This window comes from Mus caroli, chromosome 18, assembly GCF_900094665.2.
Source record: "Mus caroli chromosome 18, CAROLI_EIJ_v1.1, whole genome shotgun sequence".
Lineage (NCBI taxonomy): Eukaryota > Metazoa > Chordata > Mammalia > Rodentia > Muridae > Mus > Mus caroli.
Genome location: NC_034587.1, coordinates 51782558 through 51809035, shown reverse-complemented (window position 1 = coordinate 51809035; position 26478 = coordinate 51782558). Strand labels below are relative to the sequence as shown.

General features: G+C 42.9%; 1 protein-coding gene across 7 annotated transcripts in view; it reads left to right on the top strand.

The window, feature by feature from the left end:
• Znf608 (zinc finger protein 608) overlaps nucleotides 1-26478 on the top strand; it is a 104878-nt gene that overhangs the window by 26308 nt on the left and 52092 nt on the right. For 2 of the 7 annotated variants that reach the window (XM_029471783.1, XM_021150773.1), the window contains exon 3: nucleotides 19675-19930. The exons of 1 other annotated variant lie outside the window; for it this stretch is intronic. In XM_029471783.1, coding sequence (XP_029327643.1) covers nucleotides 19675-19930 — 256 coding nt within the window. Of the gene's footprint in view, nucleotides 1-2983; nucleotides 4832-8562; nucleotides 8652-9508; nucleotides 9813-15214; nucleotides 15470-19674; nucleotides 19931-26478 lie in introns of those variants that run through there. 4 more of the 7 variants (XM_021150774.2, XM_029471784.1, XM_021150775.2 and 1 more) reach the window with 4 other exon arrangements.

Sequence of the window (26478 nt, the reverse complement as noted above, 5' to 3'; positions counted from 1 at the left end):
ACCTTCCTTATCCTAAGATTTATTGTTTTCTACTACTTGCTAAGTGCTGTAATCATCTTCTAAGTTGTTTTTACTGAGATATGGTCTCACAATGTAGCCTTGGCTAGACTGGAACTCCCTATGTAGATCAGGCTGGCCTACCACTCTCAGCAATCCATCTCTTTCTGCCTCCCGAGTGCTGGAATTAAGAACATACTCCACCATATCCGTCTTAAACGTTATTGTTTGATCAGATCTGTATTTTTCAATTACCCAAGGAATGCTCTGTCTCCTGCCCCACTCCCATATCCCAGGGCCCCTGCCCTGTTCTTCTTTTGTGCACTTTTGAATACAGATTCAGATGGCACATCTGAAGAGTCATATTCCACTCCACTGTATCTCAAGAATGGTTATTCGAGTGCTGGTGAGATGGCTCAGTGGGTAAGAGCACCTGACTGCTCTTCCGAAGGTCTGGAGTTCAAATCCCAGCAACCACATGATGGCTCACAACCATTCGTAACGAGATCTGACTCCCTCTTCTGGAGTGTCTGAAGACAGCTACAGTGTACTTACATATAATAAATAAATAAATCTTTAAAAAAAAAAAGAATGGTTATTCGAATCTACTCATAAAATAGCTTCTTTTTTTTTTTTAAGTCACCATAGTACTCTTAAATACCAGTTCATAAAGGTGTTTTGCAGGTAGTTAATTTGTGGGCGTGGCCAAATGGGAGATGGAGCCAAAAATACTGACAGTCTAGACTCAGGGAGATGTATGGCCAGGACACACTTAGTCCTGCTTCCTGGAATCCTAGGGCAGGAGCTTCGAAGCACAGACGAACTTCTTAAGTAGTGAAGATGAGCCAGGCTGCTCTTGGTTGATCACTTAGGCTTAGTATTACAGACACTAGCAGGGCAAAGGAAGTGTTTAGGGAGTGTCCAAACAATGGGTTCCATCAATTTTTTCCACAATCTTACCCGTGCAGCAACACCATCTCTGGTGGTCAGCTGGGTTTTGATCTCTTTTAGGATAATGGGCAAAGCCACTGTTTGGGGTGATCTTGTCTTTTATTTTTATATGCTTTCTCTTTCTGGGACTGGATTTTCTGAATGTCCTTCTATATCCCAAAGAGCTGTATGTAACCCTCCCATCCCCATCTCTATTTTTGGCACTTTAGGCAGCTGTCTCTTCTCTGCACCTTCTCCATGTTTTTCTGTGATCTGTGCCTGCACATTTCTCCTGTGTGCTGGGGGACCCCTGAGGACATTTTTACTTATTTGTATGTCTGTCAGTACTTGTTGAGCTGTGTCCTCTTTTACTGGTGTCACAGGGTAGAGGTGGGGGCTTCAGCACGGCTCCCCTGGATCCAGACCTTTTTATTTCTCCCTCTCTTCTGAGATCAGAGACAAAGACACTTGGAAATGAGCTAGGTTTTTAATCTGTTTTGCACTCACAGACACTTGTAATAATATAAAAGTTCCGTTATGTGTGTAGTTGGTTGTATTGCCTATGCCTCTCAAGTCTGGTAGGGCCTGTCTGTTAGGTTAAAGAACATCAATGAAGATGACTAACTCAAAAGGTTTATATTGCTTCAGATTAACGGACTGTGGTGATGTCCTGTGTGGTGCGAGATTTTTTTTTTGTCTGATGGTTTCTTTGTTAACCACAAAACCGCCAGCACAAAAATGGACAGCTACTCTTCCAAAAATGGGGGGAAAACCCCTTCAATAGATGAATGAAAAAAAGAGGTGCTTATGGGAAAGTTTGTACCAGCAAACCTGATTTGCAAAAGAAATAAAATAGACTTGGGGAGACGTTTGGGGGGGTAAAGGTTTAAAAAGTTTGATGTGTTTATGTGAGGGCCTGCAGATCGTTGGCACGCGTTAAAAAGTCAGTTGGAAAAACATTCCCCCATAATTCTGGCCTGGGGTGGTATAGACAGGATTCTCTGGGGATTGCTGGCCAACCAATCTAGCAGAAGTAGAGGGCTCTGGGTTTAGTGACAAAGGTTATCTCAAAAAATAAGGTGGAAAATAATCAAGGAAGACATCCAACGTCAGTTTCACATGTGGCCACCAGAACACATATATGTGCACCCAAACATGTGCATATCTGCACATGCATAAAAAGGGTCAGCCTATGTTTTTTGGAGTGTGATGAGCTCTTAGGAACTCAAGCATGGAATTTGTCCTTTCTCTCTATGCTAAAATTCATGAAAGAACTTGAAACATGACCGTGTCTGAGGGTTTCTGTATGCCATCATTGTTTGTACTCATCTGTAATCAATCATTGCCCATAACTGGTGTGGAAGAGGACAGTGGTTTTGGCAGATCTTTGTGGTGCACAGCATTCAGGAGGCAGAGGCAGAGGTAGAGAGGCAGAGAGGCAAAGAGGAGGCAGAGGCAGAGGCAAGCTACAAGTCAGTCAGCCAAGGATCTGCATAGTGAGAACCTGCCTGAAAAAAAAGAGTTGAACAGTGATTTTTTTTTCTTTTCTTTTTACCTTTGGCATAAGTAAAAGTTGTCAATTCTTTTTTGATCTTGATACACTAATCTTTAATCTTGTTGCCTGAGGAATGTTTCTTGATTTCAGTAGCATCTGCAATTATGTTTAAGGACTTTCAAAGTCCTATTGGTTTTAGGATAACCTTCAAAGATGTTATTATTATATACCTGGTTTGCTGACAAAGAAACTCAGGTTTTGTATGAATGTCAGAACCTGGCTAGAAAGAGATCCTTTAAAAAAAAATTTTTTTTTAAATTTTGTTTTCTTTCTGTAGTCCTGGTTGTCACTATGTAGACCAGGCTAGCCTCATATTTACAGAGATCGACCAGCCTCTGCTTCCTGAATGCTAGGATTAAAGGTGGGGGACATTGTGTCTGCCTGGAAGCAATTAGAGTGTGCACTGTGTGGAGAAAGTGGCGCAATGCTTGCCTGAATTCCCTCCCGGCTGATCAGCCTGTAGGTTAACCAGTTAGGATTTTAACTGAGCCTCTATGGTTCTGGTCTCCAGGGTTGAGGAGAAAGGAAATAGAGACAAGAATACTGACTGGAGGAGCTTCCATGGTGGCGGGGCCTTCTTCGGCTCCAAGAAGTGTTTGAATCAGAATGCAGACTCTTTGATTTAAAATTACTTGTCAACAAGCCCTTGAATTAAGTGACTTACTGGGAACCAAACAACCCAGACTCGGAAGGAGTAACAGGAACCCCCTGCTTCGTTTCCTTCTCCTAAGGTTCCCCCCCACCGCCCCATGCTGATTTCCAAATGAAGAACAACAAATGAAATAACAGGCGAACACTTTGTAAATATAGAGTGTTTTACAAATAATCTAAGCACAAACAAAGCTGTAAGTGGTAGGGAAACCCAGGCCACGCATTTTGTGATGGCTTCTGTTCATACATTAGGGAGCCTGATGGGACCCCCACTAAACAATTACTTACCAGCTGTTTGCTTTAATCTGATCAGTTACAAAAATACAGCAGTTCTTACTGGTAGTAAATATGATAGACATAAAATGAAAGCCATGCGGGTGATTGACATTTTTTTTTTGTAAACGCTGTCTATATGGGTGGTGGAAACTGGTTTTAACTCTAATTCCAGAAATATCAATAAGTTTATATCTGTCTTCCCGAGAGATTTGGAGAGAAGACACTGAAGGCTTAGAGAGCACACATTGTGATTTCTTTGACAATGGAAAGCACCGTGCTAATTTGGAGAAACTCAATGTGTAGGTTAATACTAGTAGTGCCTCTTAATTAAGTTTCAGTGGATAGAAGGGGTATTAGGAACGGAATACATAGGAGATTTTATAGAATCTCTGATTGAGGCAAGCCACCAGTTATTTCTACTGTGCATGCTAATTTAAAAATAATTCAATAACGATTCAATTTGTGTCATCCTGGCATTTACAAGGGGACATGAAGAAGTCTTGCTTGTCATTATTCACCCAATAGCAGTTTGTAGACCCTTACAAGTTCCCATATGTTAGTGAAAAACATTTTCCAAGAAATTGGCAGGATCGCACTTTGTAGCCCATGCCAGCTTCTTCCTGGGGCCAATTCAACAGAGAAGAGAGAGAAGGCAAAAAGGATAGAAAAAAAAAAAAAAAGGCCTTCCTTGTGTTAGTGGCTGAATTACTCTGACAGGCTTTCACCTTGCCCCTCCTCTTATTAATATTCTTTTTGATGTGAGCTTGTAAAACAGAGGATTGGCTGTTAATCTCCAAGATCTCAAGGGCTTTTGGCAGTGGCCCATAATTGATGTGTTCACATGGCTGTTGTCTGACTACTAATGATCAGACAGCAGCGTTATCTACCAGCTAAATCTGTGTTGCTTATAAATCACACTTGATAAACTGAAGTTGCATTTCTTCAAAGAGTCCGTACAGAATGCCAGGGGCATTTCATGATTCTCTGACAGCTTAGATTAGGTTTATTTTTCATTTCTGTTTGACAAAATATTAGACTCCCTAACGCAAGGGAAAGGGAATTTGTTTTGTTTCTCTAACGAGGCAGTTGGAGGATGGGGTGATAAGCAGAGAAGGATGACCGGATGACCTGTTTTCTACCCAGAGGATGCACAGATTGGGGTGGCAGATGGAATTTTCGCTATTGTTGCCATCCTTCAAGGTGAGCGGAGTTTGGTCCATGGCATAGTGAAAGACAAAGGGCAGAGGAAAGTTCTAAGAATGTGGGTCTGGCCTCAGATTGTGACACGGCTGGGGCAGGGTAACCAGAACTGTGAGATTACAGTAGCCATTCAGTCACAGTGTGTGTTGAGCCTGTGTGTCAGGTATGTCTTCCTTCTATGGAAGGCCAAGAGGAAGGAGACAGAAGGTTTTACAAAATAAGGTAACCACAGCCACAGAACTTCTGGGTTCTGTCCTTTTCCACTCGCTGGGGATGCTTACGCCTGTAGACGTGCCCAGTTCCCCCTCCAATATGGAGACTCGAAACCAGCTTATAGGATGCACGTTTACAGTGCGATATGACTGGGAACTTCTGCTAAGTCATGGCTGTTTATTTGGCCACAAACTCCTGTGGCTCTGAGCTAACTTCTGCCACGTATAAAAGGGAAAAACAAAATGACCGAATTTCATAGCCCATTTTGTTGCTTTTCTGTAAATATTCATGTCCTCTGACTGTTCTTACAAAGCATTTTGCTAAAGCACTAGTTTGTGTGTGTGTATTATACATATGCATATATACCATATGTTATATATATGATATTGAATATATACAATATAATATACATGATACAAGGTCTCTCTATGTAGTCCCTGCTTTCCTGGAACTCTCTATGTAGACCACGCTGGCCTTGAACTCACCAAGATCTTTCTGCCTCTGCTTCCCATCTGCAACACCATGCCTGTAATTTGTGCCCATAAATCCTGAAGACCACAAATTTTCAGGTTTCAAAAAAATGGTTAAATCAAAATTGTGATATTTAAGAACAAATTTTGTTTTGCTGTGTCTTTGAGGTAGGGCTTCATTCTGTAGTCCAGTGGGCATGAAACTATTGGTGATTCTCCTGCCTCAGATTCTTGGTTTCTGGGATGACAAACATGAGGCACTATGCCTGGTTTAGAACCTAGGTTGGCCTGGAATTTAATTCTCCTGTCTCTGCCTTCAGCAGTGTTGGGATGAATGGAGTGTGTTAGTTATTATGCCTGGCTGAAACAAATTAGAAACATAGTATTTTAAAGGGAAACTTAAACAGATTTGAGGTGTGTTAGAAGTTAATTTCTTTACCAAAATGGATAGCTTTCTGGCCAGTGAGGTGGTTCATTTAAATAGAGGCATTTGCCCTCAAGCCTGAGGAGCTAAGTTTGATCCCCAAGACCTGCATGTAAAAGGAGAGAACTCCCACACCTTGTCAAAGCTACTAAAGTGAGTCCCACCAGTCCACCCCTCCCTACCCAGTCCAACCTAACCCAACCAAGCACAGCTTAAGATCAAAGGAAGCCAAAGCCAGGAAGGTCTCCAAGTATTGCCCTTTTGGGTACTTTATTATTTTTTTAAGATTTAAAAAGAATATTTTGTGTGTGTGTGTGTGTATACATGTATGCGTGCACTCCTGTGTGAGCATGGGTACTGAAGGAGGCTGTTGGAGTCCCCAAAGCTGGGACAACAGCTAGTTATGAGCCATGGATTCTGGGAATTGAACTCAAATTCCCTCAAAGTACAGGCTCTTACTTGCTGAGCCATCTCTCGAGCCCAGTTTTTATGTTTTAATCCTAGGTGCCAAATGTATTCCTTATCTGGCAGGAGTGGCTTGACATGAGGATTCCCTTTTCCTAGAAATAATTTTAATGCTGTAATTAAAATTAGCACCCCCATCAAGGAGTGAATGTTTATTGATAAGCATTAGTGCTGATTAACAAAGAAACTTACTTATTTCTGCTACTTACCTTACCATGGTTGATGGCTCTGAGTAATTCCGTTTTTTATTAAACAAAAAAACAATTTCAGTTTAAGTTGTTTGGGTTAAGGTTATTAGATTTTAATATACTGGAAAAATATCCGCGATTAACGTTGAGAAGATTGTTCTTCGGCTATTCAAATCGAGGCTTCCGTGAATTATGTTATAAAATTAGCGATGTAGGGCTTCTAATAGTTGTAAAATATGGGAAGAAGTGCATTTAGAGGTGTGGAGTGCAATTTTCATTATAAAAATATGTGTGTGTATAGAAAGGCTGGATTATGATATTAAAAATAAAATACTGAGACTATTTGAAGAGTTTTTAAAATCTCATCTTTAAATAAAAGCCCACCTGTGAGTTTTATAAAGTGTAAAGCCATTATGGCAAAAATAAGCATGAATTCTTTAATTTTTAAAAGATAGCAGTTTTTCTTGACTGATTTAAATAATGACTCAAGTCAGCTTGATTTAAATTTAGCTGAGTCTACTGCTAAAACTGCAGGTGTTTACTGACTCACTGGAGAAGTGAGTATCATGTTAATGTAGATAAGAGAAGCTCTGGTGGCCACCGTGTGCTGGGAGTTTGGTAATAGAGTGTGGAGTAAGTCCATGTCATCTTCGGAAGAGCACATTCTATGAAATATGTGATTCACATGGTAAGAAATCTTGGACACTTGGAGCACCCCTCTGAAAGGTACAACCACATCTTTGTTTGGAAGTCCATCTCTGCTGCTCTATGTGACTAAGATTTATAGCAGATAGTATTTATTAGGTATGAATGAGGTTGGATGAAGGTCCTTGAATTAGTAAGGCCTGGCTCCTCCATGGCCACTGTGTGTGTGTGTGTTTGCATGTGTAAGATGAGGTTAATTTCAAGTCTCTAGTGTTCTCCTTTGTCTGCCTCATAACAGTAGATATTCCTGGCACATGCTCAGCTTTTTACCTCGGTATAAGAGACATGAACTCAGGTCCTTATGTTTGTACTGACTGGTTGATCTGTCTGCCCAGCCCCCTGGGATAGTCTAAAATTCTATTTTTTTTTTTGTTTTTTGTTTGTTGTGTTTTATTTTATCCTTTTAAGATTTACTTTTGCTTATGTTTGCAGGAGGTATTTTTATTTTGTTTGGTTTTTTTGTTGTTGGTTTTGAGACAGGGTCTCACTGTATAGCTCGCTGGCCTAAAACTTATGTAAACAAAGCTCGCTTCAAACTCACAGAAATCTGCCTGACTCTGTTTCCTCATTGCTGAGATGTATATAACTAATTATGCCACCATGTCCAGCTCTGTAGAGGTTTATGTGCTTCGAGTTCAAGCAATATCCAAATATCATAGGGGCCAGAGAAGGGTACATAGAACTACAAGCAGTTGTGTGCTGCTCCTCTGGGTGCTGGGAACTAAACCAGGGTCCTTTGCAAGAGCAGTAAGCACTCACAACCACTGAGCACTCACAGCCACTGAGCACTCACAACCACTGAGCACTCACAACCACTGAGCACTCACAGCCACTGAGCACTCACAGCCACTGAGCACTCACAGCCACTGAGCACTCACAGCCACTGAGCACTCACAGCCACTGAGCACTCACAACCACTGAGCACTCATGTCTAGTGCTGAGTCTTTGCAACTTTTTCTAATGATCTAAATCATCTTCTGAAATAAAAAAAAGTCTAAAAATATTCTGGAAATATGAATGTCCAGAGAATGTGATTCTGTTAACACCTCTGTCTGGGTGTCTATAAATAAAAGGCACTAGTTAATGTGAAAGGTTAAATAGAGATTGTAACTCTGGTTTTTTAATTTGCATTTGTGATTCATAAAGGTGCTCTTTTTTTTGGAGGTTTTACTGTGACATAGTTGCCACAGGCCTTCAGAGTGCCATTTTATAGATGTTGACAACAGAAGACCCCGATCCCCAATCTTCAACCCTGGGTTTGTCCAAAATACAGGTTTTAGAGGAGGAAACACCAAATCACTCTTTGTCCAAATCTCGTCAAACACCGGATTCTAAGTGACTGTAAATATTGAATGTTACGTTAGCCACCTTAGCCTGTGACAAATTAAACAGACCGTGAACTTCACTGAACTTGGTGCCTTAGGGATCACTGGGCGGAGCAGGAGCCGGCAGCGGAGCATGAAACAGCTTGATTCCCCACAGGTTTTGTGACTCCTCTTGCGATGAAGGTCACATTACCTTTTCTCCTGGCTGCTGGGGAGACTCAACAGGTTGGGGCCTTTAAGGCTTTTTCCAAGGTGAGTCAGGAGTGAGTAAGGATGCTGAGTCAGAGGCTTCAGTCTGCTGAGACAGAAGCTCCTGGTCGGTGAGAGGACCACACACCGCGGGTGGCCCAGAGCTGTAGACTGAAGTGATGGAAAGTGCTAACATCCCTCATCTTCTGGAAGGTGAGAGACACAGGGAGACCTTCAGCCAGCTCCTGGCGGTGTTGAACTTCCCGGACCTCAGAAACCAACTTCCTCTTAAGTCTGGTCTTCTTTGATTGAGGCTACCTCCTGGTGACGACTAGGACCATTATTCTGAGCAGTCTTCCTTTCTTCCTCTGCTCTATTTGGGTTTCTTGGACTCCTTCCTCCTTCCTTCCAGCCCTCCTGTTTTCCCCAGAGCATCGCACACCCCCCTCCCCCACTGCCTTCATCCTGTGTGCTGTGCATTACTCCAGTCCAGCCCTTGGGTCCTGTGCCTACCCAGGAAACATTTCCCTACAGATATCCCTCTGCCTAGGTTCTCCTTCCAGGGACTGACTCTCTCTGTCCTGGTTGAAAAAGAAAGATACGTAAGAACTGTCTTTGAATTCATCATCTCCCACCATCTCTAGGCTTGGCTGTGTCTCTCCCTTGGAGTTCAGCCATGGCCTCTTAAAACATCTCTCTCTCTCTCTCTCTCTCTCTCTCTCTCTCTCTCTCTCTCTNTGTGTGTGTGTGTGTGTCTCCAATTTTGCTCTCTCTCATACATTTTCATTTAGAGTCCAACATGGGCTTTATTGGGTGAGCCAGTTGACTTTTCTATACCCCTACTTCAGAAGCCCACACTTTTTTTTTCTTGTTTGTTTGTTTTTTTAGCCCCACAGAAACCCCTAGGTTCTCATCCTTGCCTGGACTCTTGACTTTCCTCTTGTGCTTCCTGGCTCCCTAGACTGTCAATCCCGTGACTAAGGTAGCATTCAGAATGGCTTAGCCCTGTCCTAGCCCAAGTCCTACGCAGGTTTATAAATCCACCACAGTACACTCACTGCCCCACCCCCTTGATGCTCCCACAATGCCTTGGGCTTAACTGACCATCTGAACCCTGCCCATATTCTCGACTCTGCAGTGACTATTCATCTCTCCTGAAACAATGCTTGCCACATAGAGGCACCTGACAGAGAGATACTGGATAAGAGGATGACTTCCCTAACAGTGAGGCAGCTTTCATTAGCAACTCTTACGAAGGGGAGGGCATGGGGTCAGTACATGGTCCTTCTGTCAGAAAAACTAGGTCCTTATATTTTGACTAACTCTGTTATTCAATACATTTTGTATCGGAAGCTAAATAATAATCTTTCATTAGGAGCCTTCGTCCTCAGCTTTGGACTGTTAGTTCTTTTCTTCCTTCTCTTCTATTTTTCTAAAACAGGTTCTATGGAACTAAGGATGATGACCTTGAAGTCCAGATATTCCTCCCCTTCACCTTTCAAGTCCTGGGATGACAGACATGTGACCCTACACACCAAGGTGTTTGCTTTGATTTGATGTGAAATGGCTTGGTCTCATTTTTATTAAAAGATTTTTTTAAAGAAACATCTTGAGTGTGTTCGCTCACACCCAGTCATCCCAGTTATTTTGAAGCCAAGAGTCTGAAGCTAGCCTGGGCTACTGAGTGAGTTCCAGGGAAGTCTAAGGCTGAAGTGTGAGACAACATCAACAGCAAATGAGAGAGAACTTTTTTAAAAAAATGACACCAGGGCTTCCAGTTGTTATTCCACAAATATTGAATCAAGACGATAGTGGAGGCATCTCCTCCTGCCCTGTATGTTATTCTGTGGATAAACTTGCTCAGAGGATTCTTATCATACTTTAGAAAACAAATTGTTCTCACTAGAGAGAGGCCTATTGGGTTTTAAAAATCTGTTCTGTTCTCAGAAGGGAAATAAGCTTTAACTTGGAAACTGCAATTTACTTATGGAGTTGTCTTATGGGTCTGGGGGAGAACTTAACCTAACAAGTATGAGTTAAGTGACTCTGGGTGAGTCTGATCCTCAAACTCAAACATATATAGAGTATGGGATAGTGAACTTGGTAGAGGGCATTACAGACGTTACTGGGAAAATTCATGACTTCTGATTTGTTTATTGTTCTTCTTTCCCGACTCCGCACTCCCCAGACAGCCTCTCTTTTGGCCTTTAGTTTCGTCATTTCTCAAAATCAAATGAGAAGACTTACAGCTGCCTTTTAGTCGAGGTGTGGTAGGAATGAATGTGTTGCAATGTGTCCTTTAAAATAGATAGGCATTTGATACCAAGATAGATAAAGTCAAAATTGTTACCGTCTATGGTTGGCCCATGATGCTTTGGTAAAATATGTTTTGACCCTTTGCACGACACTGCCTAAGGGCTTGAGGTGACTCAGACTTTCCCTTGTTCTTTGTCACTAGCAGTGTATATTGTACAATGTAATATATTTTACAAGACTATCTTTGGGTGGTTCTAAGAGGTCACCTAACCTGAGTAGAGAAAGGATTTTAGGTAAGAACAGAAACAAAAGACTTTCTTGTCCTTTCTTCCTTTTCCTTCTGTCCTCCAAGAAATAGTGTCCACATATAACAGGGTGAGATGAGACACGGCTATTAATCCCATTTCAACCTGACTTCATGAGAGTTTAGGAACCCTGGAACTACAATGCCTGAGTTCAAATGAGTTGAAATTGACCCTTTGGCTCTCATAGGTTCCCTATGCTGAGCAGCATCTGAGTTCACTTCTGGGATGCCTTGTGAAGTGATAGGAAGGAGCCTTAATTGGTAGAAATGGAATTTGGGTAGAACTTTTCTCGGAACTCACCTTTATACCAAGGGGATAATAAAAGGATTCTTCCCAGAAAGAAGGCGTCCTTTCTAGTACCTGCTATGATCTCCACCACCTTCCTCAGTGGCTTGTTTTTATATTCTAAGTATCTTTGGAAACAGTATGCAAAAACCCAAGATTCACTGCTACTATGCAGAGGACACACCACTCACTTTTTTAGAATAGATTAAGTGTCTGTGGCTCAGCCGTGGGGCAGTCGTCTTTGAGAGAACACAAGCGAAGCTAGGTATGTGACAACTGATAGGAAGCAGTGGAAGAGATCTCGAGGCCTAGATCTATAGGAAATGACATATTAAGCATCTTTGAGGGGAGATTTTGTTTAGCTTCCAAAACAAAATAAAAACAGAACAAAACAAAACAAAACAAAAAAAAACGAGAGCATTGGGCTGAGTAGTGTAATTACATTGTCAGCCCACACTATACCTTTGATAGTGCTTGGAAAGAGCCAAAGAGAGACAAGAAGCTTCAAGACATGCTGTTTTTCAAGCATGCTTTCTCCATGTGCTTGCACATAGGGACATGTCTGGGGTGATTCCTGATGGACAGTGACACCCTACCCACCCACCCCCATAAGCAGCATTATAGAGAGCCTAGATTGTTGACATTCTGTGTGTCCAGCATTCTGTTTGTCTTGGCTGGAAATGGAAGCAGGCTTCCTGGCCCGGGGGTCAGAGCCCTGGTTGTGACTAGGCTTTAGCAGCATCTCAGCTAAGGTTTCTCCCTCTGGATGCTGGGAACCAAGTCGAGGGTTTCATTCAAGCTCCACCACGCACTCTACCATGGAGTTAACCCTCCACTGCTCAGGTGTGTGTGTGCGCATGTGCGTGTGAGGTTGGGCACCTGCGTGTATTATGTGTCCTGATGTGCGTCTGCATATCCACTGAGAGGCCATAGAAGATCTGCTCTGTCACTTTCTGCATTATTCCCTCCACACAAGAACTCTTACCAAACCTGAACTAGGATAACATCCAGAAAGCCCCAGCTACCTCCTCCTGGCTGTGCAAACAACCACCACAAGGCTTACAGGCCCGTGCTAACCACGTCCAACATTTTTTCATGGAGTTTGGAGGTGAAAACTCATGTACTCCTGTTCAAAGTCCTCTGTCTCTGGGGCTAGGGGTAGGAGTTTGGAGGGAATCACAGTATTTGTGTGCAAACTTCAAACTGTAGGCATTTAAAGTAACTCAGGTGCATGGCTTCCTGTGTACACAAAAGGATAACAAATTCCCTATAGAGGAGGCATTCTCTCCGTCTCATGCTCTGTTTTACATTTAGAGCAGGTTGCTGCTTTTGGCTGACCTTGGCCCGTTCAAATTCTGGCTTGGTTGCTCTTCCTAAGAGACCCTTCATCTCTTCTCATCTCCTCTTCACGACTTTGTGAAGATCAAATGAAAAAAAACTTGAGTGCACGATATAATCCTGCCTATGATGTCTGTTTGAGATCTATTCTAATCCCTTTACGTTATGTGCGTTAAACAGTAGCTCAGAATGTGAACTCTTGCTACAAGCAAGTCGAGAGCAACAAGCAGGCAGGACTTTTAAATTTTTTAGCTCTTTGGATAACTTGCCCCTGCATTGGGGATCTTGCTTCTGCCTCTCTAATGTGGAGACACTGTGTTAGAGGAGAACTGGTCCCTTCAATCATTGACATGAGTTTACCCCTACCCTCTTTATTTTTTTGCACAGCAAGTCCCAAAGCATAAATTGCATTGATCTTGTTTCTCAGCAGTGTCCACCACATTTAGGAGAGGCTAAAGTAAGAATAATGAGCAAAGCTGGCGGTGTTCTGGTTTGTCCACCGGAGATGGAAATTTAAACGTGATTAATTTTGGATTGGGGATCAGTGTCCAAGGAACATGTTTTTAAGCCGACCCGGCTTTGCTAATGCAACAGTGACGTCAGGCAGCTGTCGAACACAGATTTGCTGCCACAGCGGCAAGTGGTCACCTCCAAAAAGCCAGGATTTCTACTTAAGGGCAGAACAGTCTTCTGCCTAATGCGTTTTAAATTAAGAGGTGACTGTGGGCAATCTAATAAAACAGCCAAATACCAGGATATGAAGAAAATGTGAGCCTTAAGTACCCATGCCCCAGCATGCGCAGAGAATCAAAACATTGACTATGCAAACTCCTCCCGCCTGTGGCGGTTGGCAGTCTGAGAATCCCAGGATTGAGGGGTTAACGGCAGGATCCGTGTGGAGATTTGTGAGAACAGATGGGAAGAAGCTCGGGCACCGTGCCCTGTCAGGGTTCAACCCCGATGCAGGCCAATCGGAGTGAGGTGGGGTGGGGTGGTCTCTGCAGTGAGGATGCTCCTCTGTGGGAAGCCCTGGGCTCCTTTCTCAGCCCTCCCGGCAGCACTCACTGGCTGTCTCCTACTGCAGAGCCACGTGGATGCGTCTTTGTTGGTCTAGAGTGCCTGCTGCAGTGCCCCTCAGCCCAGCCCGGGAGACCCCTCTGTATTTGCTTTGGGTTTCCTGGTAGTGCAGACCCTCCCTGGCTGACACAGTCAAATGTGCGATGATGAAAAGCAGCCACCCCCCAGCACTCCAGCTTTTGGAGCCTTCCTGGCTCATCACCACTCAGGAAGCCCTTGAAATAAGGTGAACAGAGAAAATATTGCCAGGACCTCTGCAGAGGCGTCCCCCAACCCCCCGCCCCCGCCCCCGCCCTCTGATTACATACACTAAGTGCTGGCTATCTGTGTAAATAACCTTCATCCTCCCCGCCTCCCTCCACCCCTCTGCTCCCTCTCGCCCCCACCCCCTGCTCTTAGGCTCTCTGGCGTGATAAATAGCCAGGCTACTGCACAGCGTGCACCAACACCTGGGAATAATCATGCAAAAATAACAGTGAGAGACTGCGGCGCGTCTGTTCTTGACATTAACTCTCCTCAGTTTGACAGGCTGCCACCACCAGCTGTTAGACTTACGAGTCTTTTTCTGTTTTTTTTTTTCCCCTTTCCCGTCCCCTGCCCCCCTCCACCCCCACCCCCGAGATGGCTGCTTTCCTCTTTGGGGCTTTAATGGGTTACATCAGTGTCCCATCAAGATGACAGACACGAGCTTTGACAAAGGAACCCCTGCTATAACTGGCCAATACTTTTTTTTTTCCTGATCTTTAATTTTCGCTATTACTACTGTATAAGCCTTCCCCCTCCCCTGTGAGTTTTAAACGAGCACTATCTTATTAGAAGTATGTTTCTTCCCCCAGGAAGGTATGCAGCGTTGCCTTTCTTGAATTGCCTTTTGTACTAAAGCCTAACCTTTGGCCTCTCAGGACCAAACCACTCATCAATTTCCCTTCATTCATTCAAGTCTCAGATATATTTGCCATGGTGGTAATAATTCTGACGGTAGCACTGGCTCCGACTTATTGAGTGTTACTCTATCCCACGGCCCTGAATTAAGGTTGCTTGTAAGACACCCTGTCACATTATCTAGGTGCTATTTGTGTTTGGTTTTTGTTTGTTTGTTTGTTTGTGAGTCACATAGAGATCTAGTGGCTTGCCTGAGCATCCATAGGGAATAACCAAGCTAGGATTCCCACTCTGAAGGCCACACTGTCTGCACCTCACTGCTGATCACCAACGTCCCACCTCTTACACTCTTCCCTTGGACACAGCTCTACAACTGAAGTTGTCATTTCAACTCATTTATGATTAATTAATGTTGATTGATTCTCTTGATGAAGCTTGTCAGCCTTGGGGGGATAGGACCTTGGGTTCACTCTTTTTTTGCTTTCCTTTATCTTTTTTTTCCCTATTCTTTCTTTTTTTGTTGTTGCAGGTTGCTCAGAGTTTAGGGCTCTTTAGTGGATGTGGGAGTTGAGGAGAGCAGGAGTACATTTTTGGGAAGGCCGTGTGCGAAAAGGTGCAATTGGAGAGTGGAAGACTTCTTGGTAATTCGGGACTCATCAGGACCTCCTGGATACTCTTGTCATTGCTAGGAGACGATAAATTGAGTGTGGCTCACACCAGAGGATGGACGACTACCAGGTGCCAGTGTTTGAAAGAGTTTCCTCAGGCTGAGCTTCTCTGGATTCAAGCACCCCCTTTTCTTATACTTTAACACATTCTAAGCAAACTTAGCTATGAATTTAGAGGGGATTACAGATTTATGTTAAATATAGTAACATATAAAAAGCCACTTTGTATGGATGTGCATAGGGTTTAGAGAGTTGGAATTTAACAGGCTGGGGGGATCTGCCGCCATCCAAGAGAGTGTTTACAGAGATGTACCCGGTCTTACGGCAACCCTGTGCAGTGTTGATCATTGCTTACAACCTTCATTTGAACTGTACCCTGTGCTGAACATCGCTTTTGCTTGAGCTATCTCAGTTTCCCTTGCAACCCAGTGGGTGTGATGGACATTAACGTGCCCATTTCTTAGACTCTGGTCCTGATGTTAGCTGCCATTGAGTTAGGTTCCCATCTAGCATGCATTGATAGAGCCAGGACTTGAACCCAGGTCTCCTGTTCACAAAACCCTAGTTTCACCTGTTCAGCTGCCCTGCTCAGAAGCTGCTGCTGCCCCACAGCAGACAGGCCTATGGAATGGTTTGCAGTCCTCTGCCTTAGGAAGCTTCATTGGCTGAAGAAATTATGCCTCCAGTGTAGATCAGTGGCCTGCGAAATTGCTCAAGAGGAGTTGGTCTTTTTGTATAACGATCGAGGCAGGGTGTGGGTCTTGTAATTCCAGAACGAGGGGAGCTGGAGAATGCACAGATTGAAGCCAGAACATTCTGTTTAAGGTAACCCTGTCTCAACAAATACTAAATTAACTGTCATGTATCATTTAAAGTCCTGCTTATGAACACGGTATGTGTGCTCTGTGTGTAACACCATGACATACATGAGAGAACTGAAACCTTCTCAGAGGAACATTTCCACCGGGCATTACCTGGTAGAAATTACTGACCATATTCTCTGAACGTTCCGCTCTGTTTTAGTCTCCTGGGGTAGGTGATTCTCTTGTGAATTTCCTACTGCCATGTGGTCTTCTCAGCTGCCCTGGATGACATCTGAGCTAGCTTACTGCTCTTGCCCAAAAGTGGGACACAAGTTTCCTTAGGATTGAGTGCGTTGATCTAGGGAGTCTTCTTTCTGGAACATTCTGTGATGGCCTCAGGCAAAGTTTCGAGGCATAGACACACAAGAGCTTCACGTGGCTGATGTGAGGAATTTGGGCTCCACGAAGCTCCATTTCCAGTCATTAATTGAGCTAATGGAAATTCAGATTCTTCTCTAAGCTCCTAAGTATTGGTAAATAAGAGGAATGCTTTTTAAAAATATCAAAGCGGCCAAATAAAGCACTCTGGGAGTGGCTGTAATTCCCATCCCCAAAGCTTTCTTTCCATTTGGTGACCTGTATCGAGGAGGGCCTGCTGAAGGCCACATGGGTGGTCTTTGTGCCCCACCTCTTCAGGACTCATAGAGCTATGGGGGAGAACAGGGGCAGTTCTTCTGGAAACAACAGTTATAGGCTCCATGAGGAAGAGAAAGAATACTTCACTTGTGTCCATCAAAGATTTGCATACTTGAGATCATATTACCTACCAGGTGTTAAGGCCTTTAGATAATTATCATTTTATGAGTAAGTTCATATTTATAGTCCAAGTTTCTCTGAACCTTCACTTCCTTGTTTTAAATCATGATGGATGGGACTTCTATCTTATCCCTAACTCAGCTTTGGTCCTTACATTTGGATTGTGTTCATGAAAACTGGCTTATTGGGAGGAGTTTGTTACCAAGAAACCCAAATTCTTCAGGAATTTGGACTTAGGGTTAGGAGTGTCTCACCGTGATCAGAGCATAGACTGAGTCTGCACCAGGTCCTGGGTTTTGCACTCCCCACCCCCACCCCAGAAGCAGCAGCAGCTCCACAACAAAAATTTCACAAGGAAATTTGAGATCTGGGATTATATAAGTATCACCAATACTGTGGGGTGTGTCCGATCTGTCTCTTTAAGTGGAGTTGTGTTGATATGGGTATTTAATGCAGAAACAGGTGTGATAAGGTTTGTGAGCAACATAAAAAGACTGAAGAATCCATTTTCCAAATTGAGAAAAGTGGACCTTAGTCAGAGAGGTTAAAGGATTAGGAAGGGTCACAGACTAATTAGCGGCAGGTCTGGAGCCAAAGTCCTAGTGTGAGCACTTGCTGCACCCAGAAAGGTCCCGCTCTTTGTCCAATCCAACCTTGCCTTCCAAATCTAAACTACAGCTCTCTTGGACTCCTCACTGCTTGTATCTTGGCCTATTTTCTAATACATCAACTCAAGCCGTCTTTGTTCTCAGTATTAGTGTGGGCTGTGAATCAGGCCACCTGAGGCTATTTTCAGAAAAGTGTCCCATATTTGTCCCTTTAGCATTAAACCATCACCTCGAAGTTTTTAATTTTGTAGTGTGATTCTGATCTCACACAAGTTTTTATCTGCATAGTTAGAATTGCGTGTGTGTGTGTGTGTGTGTGTGTGTGTGTGTCTCTCTCTCTCTGCCTTAATTTCCTTCGGCAGAACCCCTTTCCTCTTTATCGGCCCCCATTTTAAACAGGAACTTGCTGTGCTAACTTTGATCCACTTTAAGCAGCAGTACCTCAGAAGGCATAAATCACCTTATCTAAGACTGGGCCCCGCTGAGGGCTTTTCTTTCTGGGACTCTGCAATCAGGAATGCAGAACAATAAAAAGTATGGTGCAAAAGAAGTTTTATGGCAGCTTCGAGAGCAGGAAATTAAGTTTCTTTAACATGCAGATGGGTGAAGGGCTGTTCTCTGGCATCTAGAAGAGCCTCAGAGGAAGGAATGTCAGTTTATAATCATTTTAGATAGGATGCAAATTGTAGAAGGTCCTCTGGTCATTTCATCCCGGAGCCCACACAGACAACTAACTGCCTCTGCTGTTTAAGAACAATAATTTCTCATCTGACTGTGTTGAAGTACTCTTTTTTGTTTTGCTTGCAACAAAAGCTATGTAATATTACATCTGTAGGCAAAGACTGCAAAGTAGACTTTATGAAGCAAGGGATGTATGCACAACAGATGGAGTTTTACTAGGTCAACCATCTGTGTGTCCTTCTTAAACATTTACTGTCTGCTAACCCAACTGATGGCGAATACAAGATGCTGTTCTGTGCATTGCCATGGTCTGTGCACAGTGCATAGGTAATCCTTAGTCCCAGTACACAGGGGTGTTCCTCTGTGTCTTTTTCTCAGCCAATGACCTGTTCCCAAGGTCAAATCAAAACTGTTCCGTGGCAGTCCTAGCAGTAGTTCTGTTAGCCAAATAAATGGCTGGCAATCTGTCCAGTACATATGTGGGCTTTGTTTTCATCTCAGCTGGGCATCTAAACTGGAGAAGAACACCTTTGCTGCCTTTCTAGGGGCACCAAGGGGACATTCTTGGACAGCTAGGCCTTGAACTTGGCTGCCGTTCCCATTTCTTTGGGATTTTGAGATAGGGCTGCCAAGCTTTGGTCAAGTTCCTCAGTTGCCTTGATAAGATGAACCACTGAAGGCTTTGTGGTTTGGAGAGCTCAGGTTATGTTGATGCCAGGCACACAGTTATTTATCCTCTTTATGAATTCCTGCTAAACTTCACGCTAGAACACTTAATTAGGAATTGGTTCTTAACACAGGCTAATATTCAGTTTATGTGCTTCAGTGTGTATAATCAAGTTATAAATTTTATGTATTCAGCAGAGTAAGTTAATATATTTTAGTAGTGATTTAATTCATTATGCTTTATAAAGTACTCTGAGAATAATTGTAGTCCATCTCCTTTATTTAAATGTCCAATAACATAGATACTGTTATTTACTATTATTTATCAGAGCTTCTCCTTTAGATAATGTTATAATTTTGAAAATGAGGTTCCTGTGTGAATGGGAAGTAGTGTTAATTTTACACGACATTTTTCATTCACATTTCCACAGACTAAAAGGTTGTCCGTTGGTGAATTTAGAAGGCCTGCTTCTCATTCAGGAAGCTAGCACTCCCCTCTTCACCTTCCTGGACACGAGAACACAAAATGCCCATTTCTGTTCCTTTGACTTGTATTTTGGCACCATGAAAGCACTCAAAACCTGTGATAATTGCAAATGGAATGTAGAATGATGATCTGTTCTAGAAGCGATGTAAGCAGATTGCATTACAGAGAACTCCCAGAATGCATCACCCCTGCAGTAAGCCTGTCTGTCTTTCAGGTTGACCCCCTGTTTACAGTGCCGGCACCACCGCCGCCGATTGCCAGCAGTCTCGCACCTCAGATTCCGCCCTCCTACTTTCCCCCATCTTCATCCAATATTGCAGCACCAGTCGAACAGCTTTTGGTTCGGACTCGGTCCGTGGGTGTCAATACGTGTGAAGTTGGAGTAGTGACAGAGCCAGAGTGTCTTGGGCCCTGTGAACCTGGGACCAGTGTCAATTTGGAAGGGATCGTGTGGCATGAAACAGAAGAAGGTAAATATCTCTTATTTTTATTTATCTCCCTCTGCTCTCTTCTCCATGATGTATCTCTGTCCATCTGTGAGGGGAATTTATTTTCCTTGTGGTTCGAGAGGATAGAAAGGTGGTTTGTAGGTTCTCTGACTCTTGGGTTAAATAATGATCCTGTGTTCCTGGCTGCCTTTACCTTAAAGATGAGCCAAAGCCTTAAAAGAGGCATCTTCATGCCGAGAGGCTAACAATGGAGGACCTGTGAGAGCTGGGGTCAGGAGCAGCTTTCTCCTAAAAGGTATCAAGGAGACATAGCTCAAGTTCCTTTCATTTGTGGTATGCCAGCCAATTTGTCTGTTTCTGTGTTGTGGGGTCTTATATTTATCTACCTCCCTACCTCCCTACTGAATCAAACAGTGCCCCTTGTGCATAGCCAGGGCCGTTGTCATGATGCAGTCGAGGCTCGTTGGTGCTCAGAGCTAATAAGCTAAGGTTAAAGGTTTAAGACCCAGTTGAGCCAGCCATCTCTTCTGAGTCTCCAGACAGAACCTTTCTTGCCCCTTAACTCAGCAAGCCATTTGGCAAGTGCAGCCCATTAGTCACCAGGGAAACACGGCCCTGGGAAACGGGATGCATCTATCACCGCCGTTGGGAATATAAGCCAAGAGTACCAGTCATGCCGATAGTCCAGATCGGGTCACCATGTCTCATAGCACACGGCGTAGGGTATTTCAAGTGGCCTGCATCATTAACAGGTCAGAAGATACTGAAAAGCAGCTCCCAGAGATGGGGAGCAGCCTGCACACCGGGTTGTCTCAAGAGGACCCTTGGAAAATGAACGTGGGGAACCTTTCTCCCCTTTCAGCTAGGTTGGTCAAGGGTAAAAGAGATGGATGACAACTACAAATGCTTGGGTATCTGTGAGAAGAGTCAGGACAAAGCTGAGTATGACAAGAAGGGGCTGAGACTCCATCACTAGATGGGTTTGTCTGAATTAAGGAGGGAAAAGGAGGAGGCAAACTTGAAGGAAGAAGATAGGATACGTGCTACAGAGACCTAGAGGCATCCCTCTGAGGGCTTTATTGCTGGAAAGAAGTAGTAGCTCTGACTGTTTCAAGAAAAAAAACGAAGATTGGAGACATCTTTGAATTCCACTATAACATTATATGTATTTTTGTATGTTTTGTTTCTTGATAAATAATTTAAAAAACAAAGATTATAGCTGGTGCCAGTGATGAAGAAATATATGTTAACTATACGGTAAAAGGGAGTGAAAATAGCTGTAGGATTAGTTCTTATTTATTTAAATAGAAGTGACACCTAAACTTTGATTTTTAGACTTTTTTCCATCTTCTCTATCGATACATTTTAGTTTTAGTTTGCTGGCAGTCTGAAAAGTCAATTAATGCAATACTGTGAGAAAATAGGGCTGGAAGGTGATTGGAGAGTAGAGAAATTTAAACTTTTCTTATCTTGCCTGTTTGTTTAGGGCCCACTTCCAAGACCAAGGGGCCAGTTATATGGAATTCTGGGACCCGCCCTTCAGGTTGTCCAGTTTTCCTCCCTAGATTTCTCCTGTAGAGCAGATGGCAGAGAAGGGATTCAGGCTGATCCTTCCTCTTGTGGAAAGAGAATTAAGACACGAAAAACATCACAGTAATTAATTAGCTATATAAAGATTTTCAGCAACAGAGGGAAAAAAGATTTGAAGAAAATATGAGCTAACTTCCATAAACTTGAAATTGAGATTTCTTGGAAAATTCACTCATTAAAATGAGTCTCTGTCTTCCTGTTTTGTAATGGACTCATTGCTTGTCATGATTTTATTTATGTAAGTGTGGAACAGGGCAGGCTTCCTGCGGTGTAGACTCACTGGGTGGTAGATGTTATAAAATTAGCCACAAGCTTTCTGGGACAGTTTGGGTTATTTTTCAGTTTGCCTAGAAGTCTGTTTAGTTTTGACTTTTAACCTTGGCCTCTAATAAAAGTGGATTATTTGGAGCAGAGGGCGTTGAGGGGTTGTGCTGAATAGCCAAAGCAATGCATACATTGAACAGAATCCGGATGCTCTAGTCCTATGTTTAAAGAGCTTGAAGATATTGTTTTGATAGTATACAAATAATGAAAGCCATAGCACTTCCACCCTGGCCTCTAAAAAAAATGGTTTTTGATTATATTTTTTGAGACAGCTTCAGTGTGTATTGGAGGCTGGTGTTAAATTGATGAACCACTGGCTTCTGCCCTTCTGAGCATTGGGATTCGAAGCATGTGCCGCATGCCTGGTGGTCTCTAGAATTTGATAGAATTAGTTTTCTGTGCCTCCACCCAGCCATATCTGTGGCTGCTCCTGGTAGTGTCTCTGCACTGGCTCCTGACTACAGAAGCAAGGTATTGTAGCTGACCATAGGCAGGCCCAGTCTCCTTACCGCCTCATGGCACATGCAGATGTTTCCTTTGGTGGTGTAAGGAGCTACAGCCACTCGTAGACTTATTTTTGCTGGACAAACTAGATTGCTGGCCTCTGTAGAATGTAAGAACTCCTCTTTATGGAGGCCTGAGTCCTAAGATGTGTATTTAACACATACCCATTTTCAAGAAACGTACATTTACTTTATTTCTTTCTCTGCACAGTGTAATTAAGTCCTTGGCCCCCATTTAAAGGTTAAGCTAATGGACTTCTCCTTCTCAGGAAAAGCAAAGACATTCGGAGGCAGTTATTTTACAGAGCTCAGAAAAGAAGGGGAGCTTGGGGGTTTAAGAAGGGAAAAGGTATAAAATGATGCAATAATTTGTCCAATGAAGTTTGATAAAAGGAACGACTGCTTATCCTCATACTTATAACACTGTCGGGTGCCTGAGACTAAGGGCCTATAAACTAAATTGAATCAAATCCATTCTTACTATCACAGGGAGTGTTACACACACACACACACCCCATAGTTCAATAGTGTGGAGGTCGTCTGCACTTATGTGTTAATTTGATAGTGCATGCAAATCTCAGGAATTCATCGTTACAGTCTTCACAGGACAGTGGATATTTTTGCAGCCTCTTGGAGGTGGTAGGAATAAAGACTGGTCTGGACATTGGCTTAAGTATTTAGCTGCCTCCTGACTTTGGAAAGCCTCATTAGGGTTGGCTTCTTTTAGTAAGTCTTTACTTCTCCAGTTACAACCTGTAAGTGAACTTCTAGTTGTTCAAGAACCAAGTTGTGCATGGGAATAAAGTGTTAATAACGAAGTTGCTCCTGGAAAAAATTAGCAGGTTTCAGACTGTGCCTAATAGGAGAGAAAAACTATTACTACATGTGGGTGTTTGCTTATTCTACTCTGATCTTTCTTCTCCAAGATGAACGTTTAGGAGCCATGATGGATTGTATGAAATGACTCACAGATGTTGGAGGAATTCCCATAGCATTTCACTCGTGACATTTGGGACACACATGACTAAAATATAAGAGTTTGTTTGAAACTTTGCTCTTAAAAATGGGGGGAAAATTGGTGAAATCAGCACTATATGTAAATACATGTGTTGAGTTTGGCTTTAGGAGTCTTGTGTGTTTTCTTTAGCATTTTGTTTAAGGGGGGGATTTTTAACAGTTATTATTTATTTTTAATTATGTGCATGTGAGTGCATCTATGGACATGTACCCATGAGCACAGGTACCCAAGGAGGTCCAAAGAGGATTTGAATTCCCAAAGCTGGAGTTTCAGGTGGCTACAATTGCAGGGCACCCTGGGTGTGGGTGCTGGCAACTGAACTCTTGACCACTGAGCCAGCTCTCCAGCCCCTCAGTCATGCTTCTTAGTGGGCCTTTATTTGGGTAGGTGGCCACATATGAGAGAAAAAAAAACTTGGTTCAGCCGTGTCCACGTTCATTCTTATAATAACCTTTCCCCTCCTCTTTAGTTCTGTAATGGTTAACTGAGTAAAGCCAAGGGGAGAAAGGAAAAGTGGCAATTGCCAAGGATGGCCTCTTGAACGGCTATAGAGCATGAGTTCTCAGCACTGTGCTGTTGGACCTCTGAGAAAGGAATGGATGCTTTTCAGATAGTATCCCTAGGCACCGAGTCAGGCTGAATTGGTGTGGATGTGGATATTGATCTGGTTTGGTTAATGACCTGCCATTGATGGTATAATATTCCAAAAGTGATTGGGGGAGCATGGGAGAGAAAAGGAGAAAGAGAGATGCTAGGACTTTTGTAAGCGCCTTGATCCTTTCTCTTTAAGGGAATTGTACATGTATTCTTTGTCTCAAGTGCCCAAGCATAAAATGGACTAAGGGACTCTTGCCTTTGCCCAGTGGTTGATACGATCTACCAAGAAGATGCTGAAGGATGGAAGGAGAGCATAGTTGTTCACTTAGTAGGGAGGGCTGTGGGAAGCCTTGACCATTCAGATGAACCACAGAGGATTTGGAGACTAGTCCTCAGGAACAACCAATTGATATCACCCTTCCTAATCTAGTGGGAGGCACCTTACTGTTGAGTTCTCAAATGAGCCAGGGACTATAGGTTCATTTCTCTGTAGCCTCTGTTGAATGACTTTTGAAACAGTCCACAAACCAATAGTAGTGCTACCGTAGCATCTGTGCTGGAGAAGGTGGATCTCACTTGCAGTTCCAGCAATTCTTAGATGGACAGAGAGAATGTGAGCTTGAGGCCAGCTTGGGCTCCACAGAGACCCTGTCTACAAACAAGCAAGCAGACAAACAAACCAATCTTGCTTAGAGCATCAAAGGGGAATTTCCTAGGAGACAGCGGAATACCAGTGGCTCACCGAGTATGACTGTAACAAGTCAGAATCCTGTTGAAAGGAAGAATGCCATATAGGAATATCTTCACCTGGTGTTCTGTGCCTTTGCTTTCCAATGGGGCTGAGGCTTAGGAAGTGATGGTTTTAAAGGTAATTAACTGGAGAAATAAATGACTCTTTTTAAAAAAACATTAGAGACGTTCGTAACTTCTGCTTCTCCTGGATCCAAAGTCATAAATGTGAAGTGCAGTGAGTTTCACAATAACTCATTAAAGGGCAAATGATCTGCATAATTGAGGATAGTCTAAAATACAATGTTATTATGATTCTTATTCTGCCGTATTTACTTACTGATCCCCACCACTTCAAACAGAACATTTCTTTTAAAATTCTGATTAATTTGAGAAGAGATTACGTACTAACCCAGGCTTCCACCGTGTTTTCTGTGACTAAGCATAGAGTTTGTGCCATGCTTTGCTGGGTGAGAAACTGTTATTGAGGTTCATAGCTGTGTTGTTGTAAACCTGTCTGTGATTCACAGGGGCATGAAATGACACTGTTGATTTGTATGCTTCATTATCCACACCCATTACTGAGCTAGTCGGTGGCTGGAGCTGGTGACCAGTGCTCAGTAGAAATTTTGTCAGCTCATGTATTTGTCAAAAATAAATAGCACTTTAATTACTACACTGGTAAGAAAAAGGTTTTAGCCTTGATTCTCAATGGACTCCCATGGAGGTTTTGACAGACTGAAGGAAGTATTTATTATAATTTATCCCACTGCGTGCACTAGCCATGAACTTTTCCATAGCCTTCGTTGCCCGACTTACAGAGTGGTGACAACGAGTGCATTTAGTCCCTTGAAAGCCACCATCACTGGTGGCAGAGCAATGCAAAGCTTCTATCTTCCAGGTTGCACGTTCATGTGGCAAGGAAACACACGTCAAAAACCAAAGTGTGTGTTCACCGGACACAAACCCTGTCTTTACTTCTGGTTATTCTGAGTTCAGGGTTGATTTGTTTTTGAGAGAATCTTAGTAAGTTGTCCTAGGACCAAGCCATCCTCCTCCTTCAGCTGGGTAGCTCGGGTTTCAAGTGTAAACAGCTGTGTTCATCCCACATCTTTAAGAAAAGATCTGCAATAACAACAGAATGCTGGGAAGTGCAGTGAATGGTGTCCTGCTGAAGGAATGTGGGCACATGGTGGACAGAGTGAGCATTGGGACGGTGTGGTTTTTGTTGGAAAGCCCCAGGGCAGCCACCTTTCCTGTTATCAAGATGAATAGCATGCTGCTTTCAAGTAGGACTTGGCTTCATTGTTTTAGTTTGGCCTTTACTTTTTGGTTATCCATTCTTTGGTGGTGACACCAGGTGTTAAGTAATGAAGGAGAAGCCTTGAACTCACTTCATAAAGACATTTAAAAACCTTTTTTGTTCCTTTATCTCAAAGACAAACTTCTATATTTGAATACAGAATTTCGAGCATTTAAAAGTAAATTTTTCTTAGGACTTAGGTATGAGAAAAGATGAAAGCTGTATTGTAAGGTGTGTGTGTGTGTGTGTGAGTGAGTGCAATTGAAGTATTTCCCTTTTTTCCCTAAAAGAAGGAATTTATAAAGAAATTTTGAAGGAGTCTTGATGTTACAGTGACTTTGAACTGTAGATACATTTATAATTACAAGATGGAAATGAACTCACTATTTGAAAGAATAGCTATTGACCCATCAGATAGATACCAGTTGAAACATCTCATTGATCTCTCTTCCTTTCCTTTCCTTTCCTTTCCTTTCCTTTCCTTTCCTTTCCTTTCCTTTCCTTT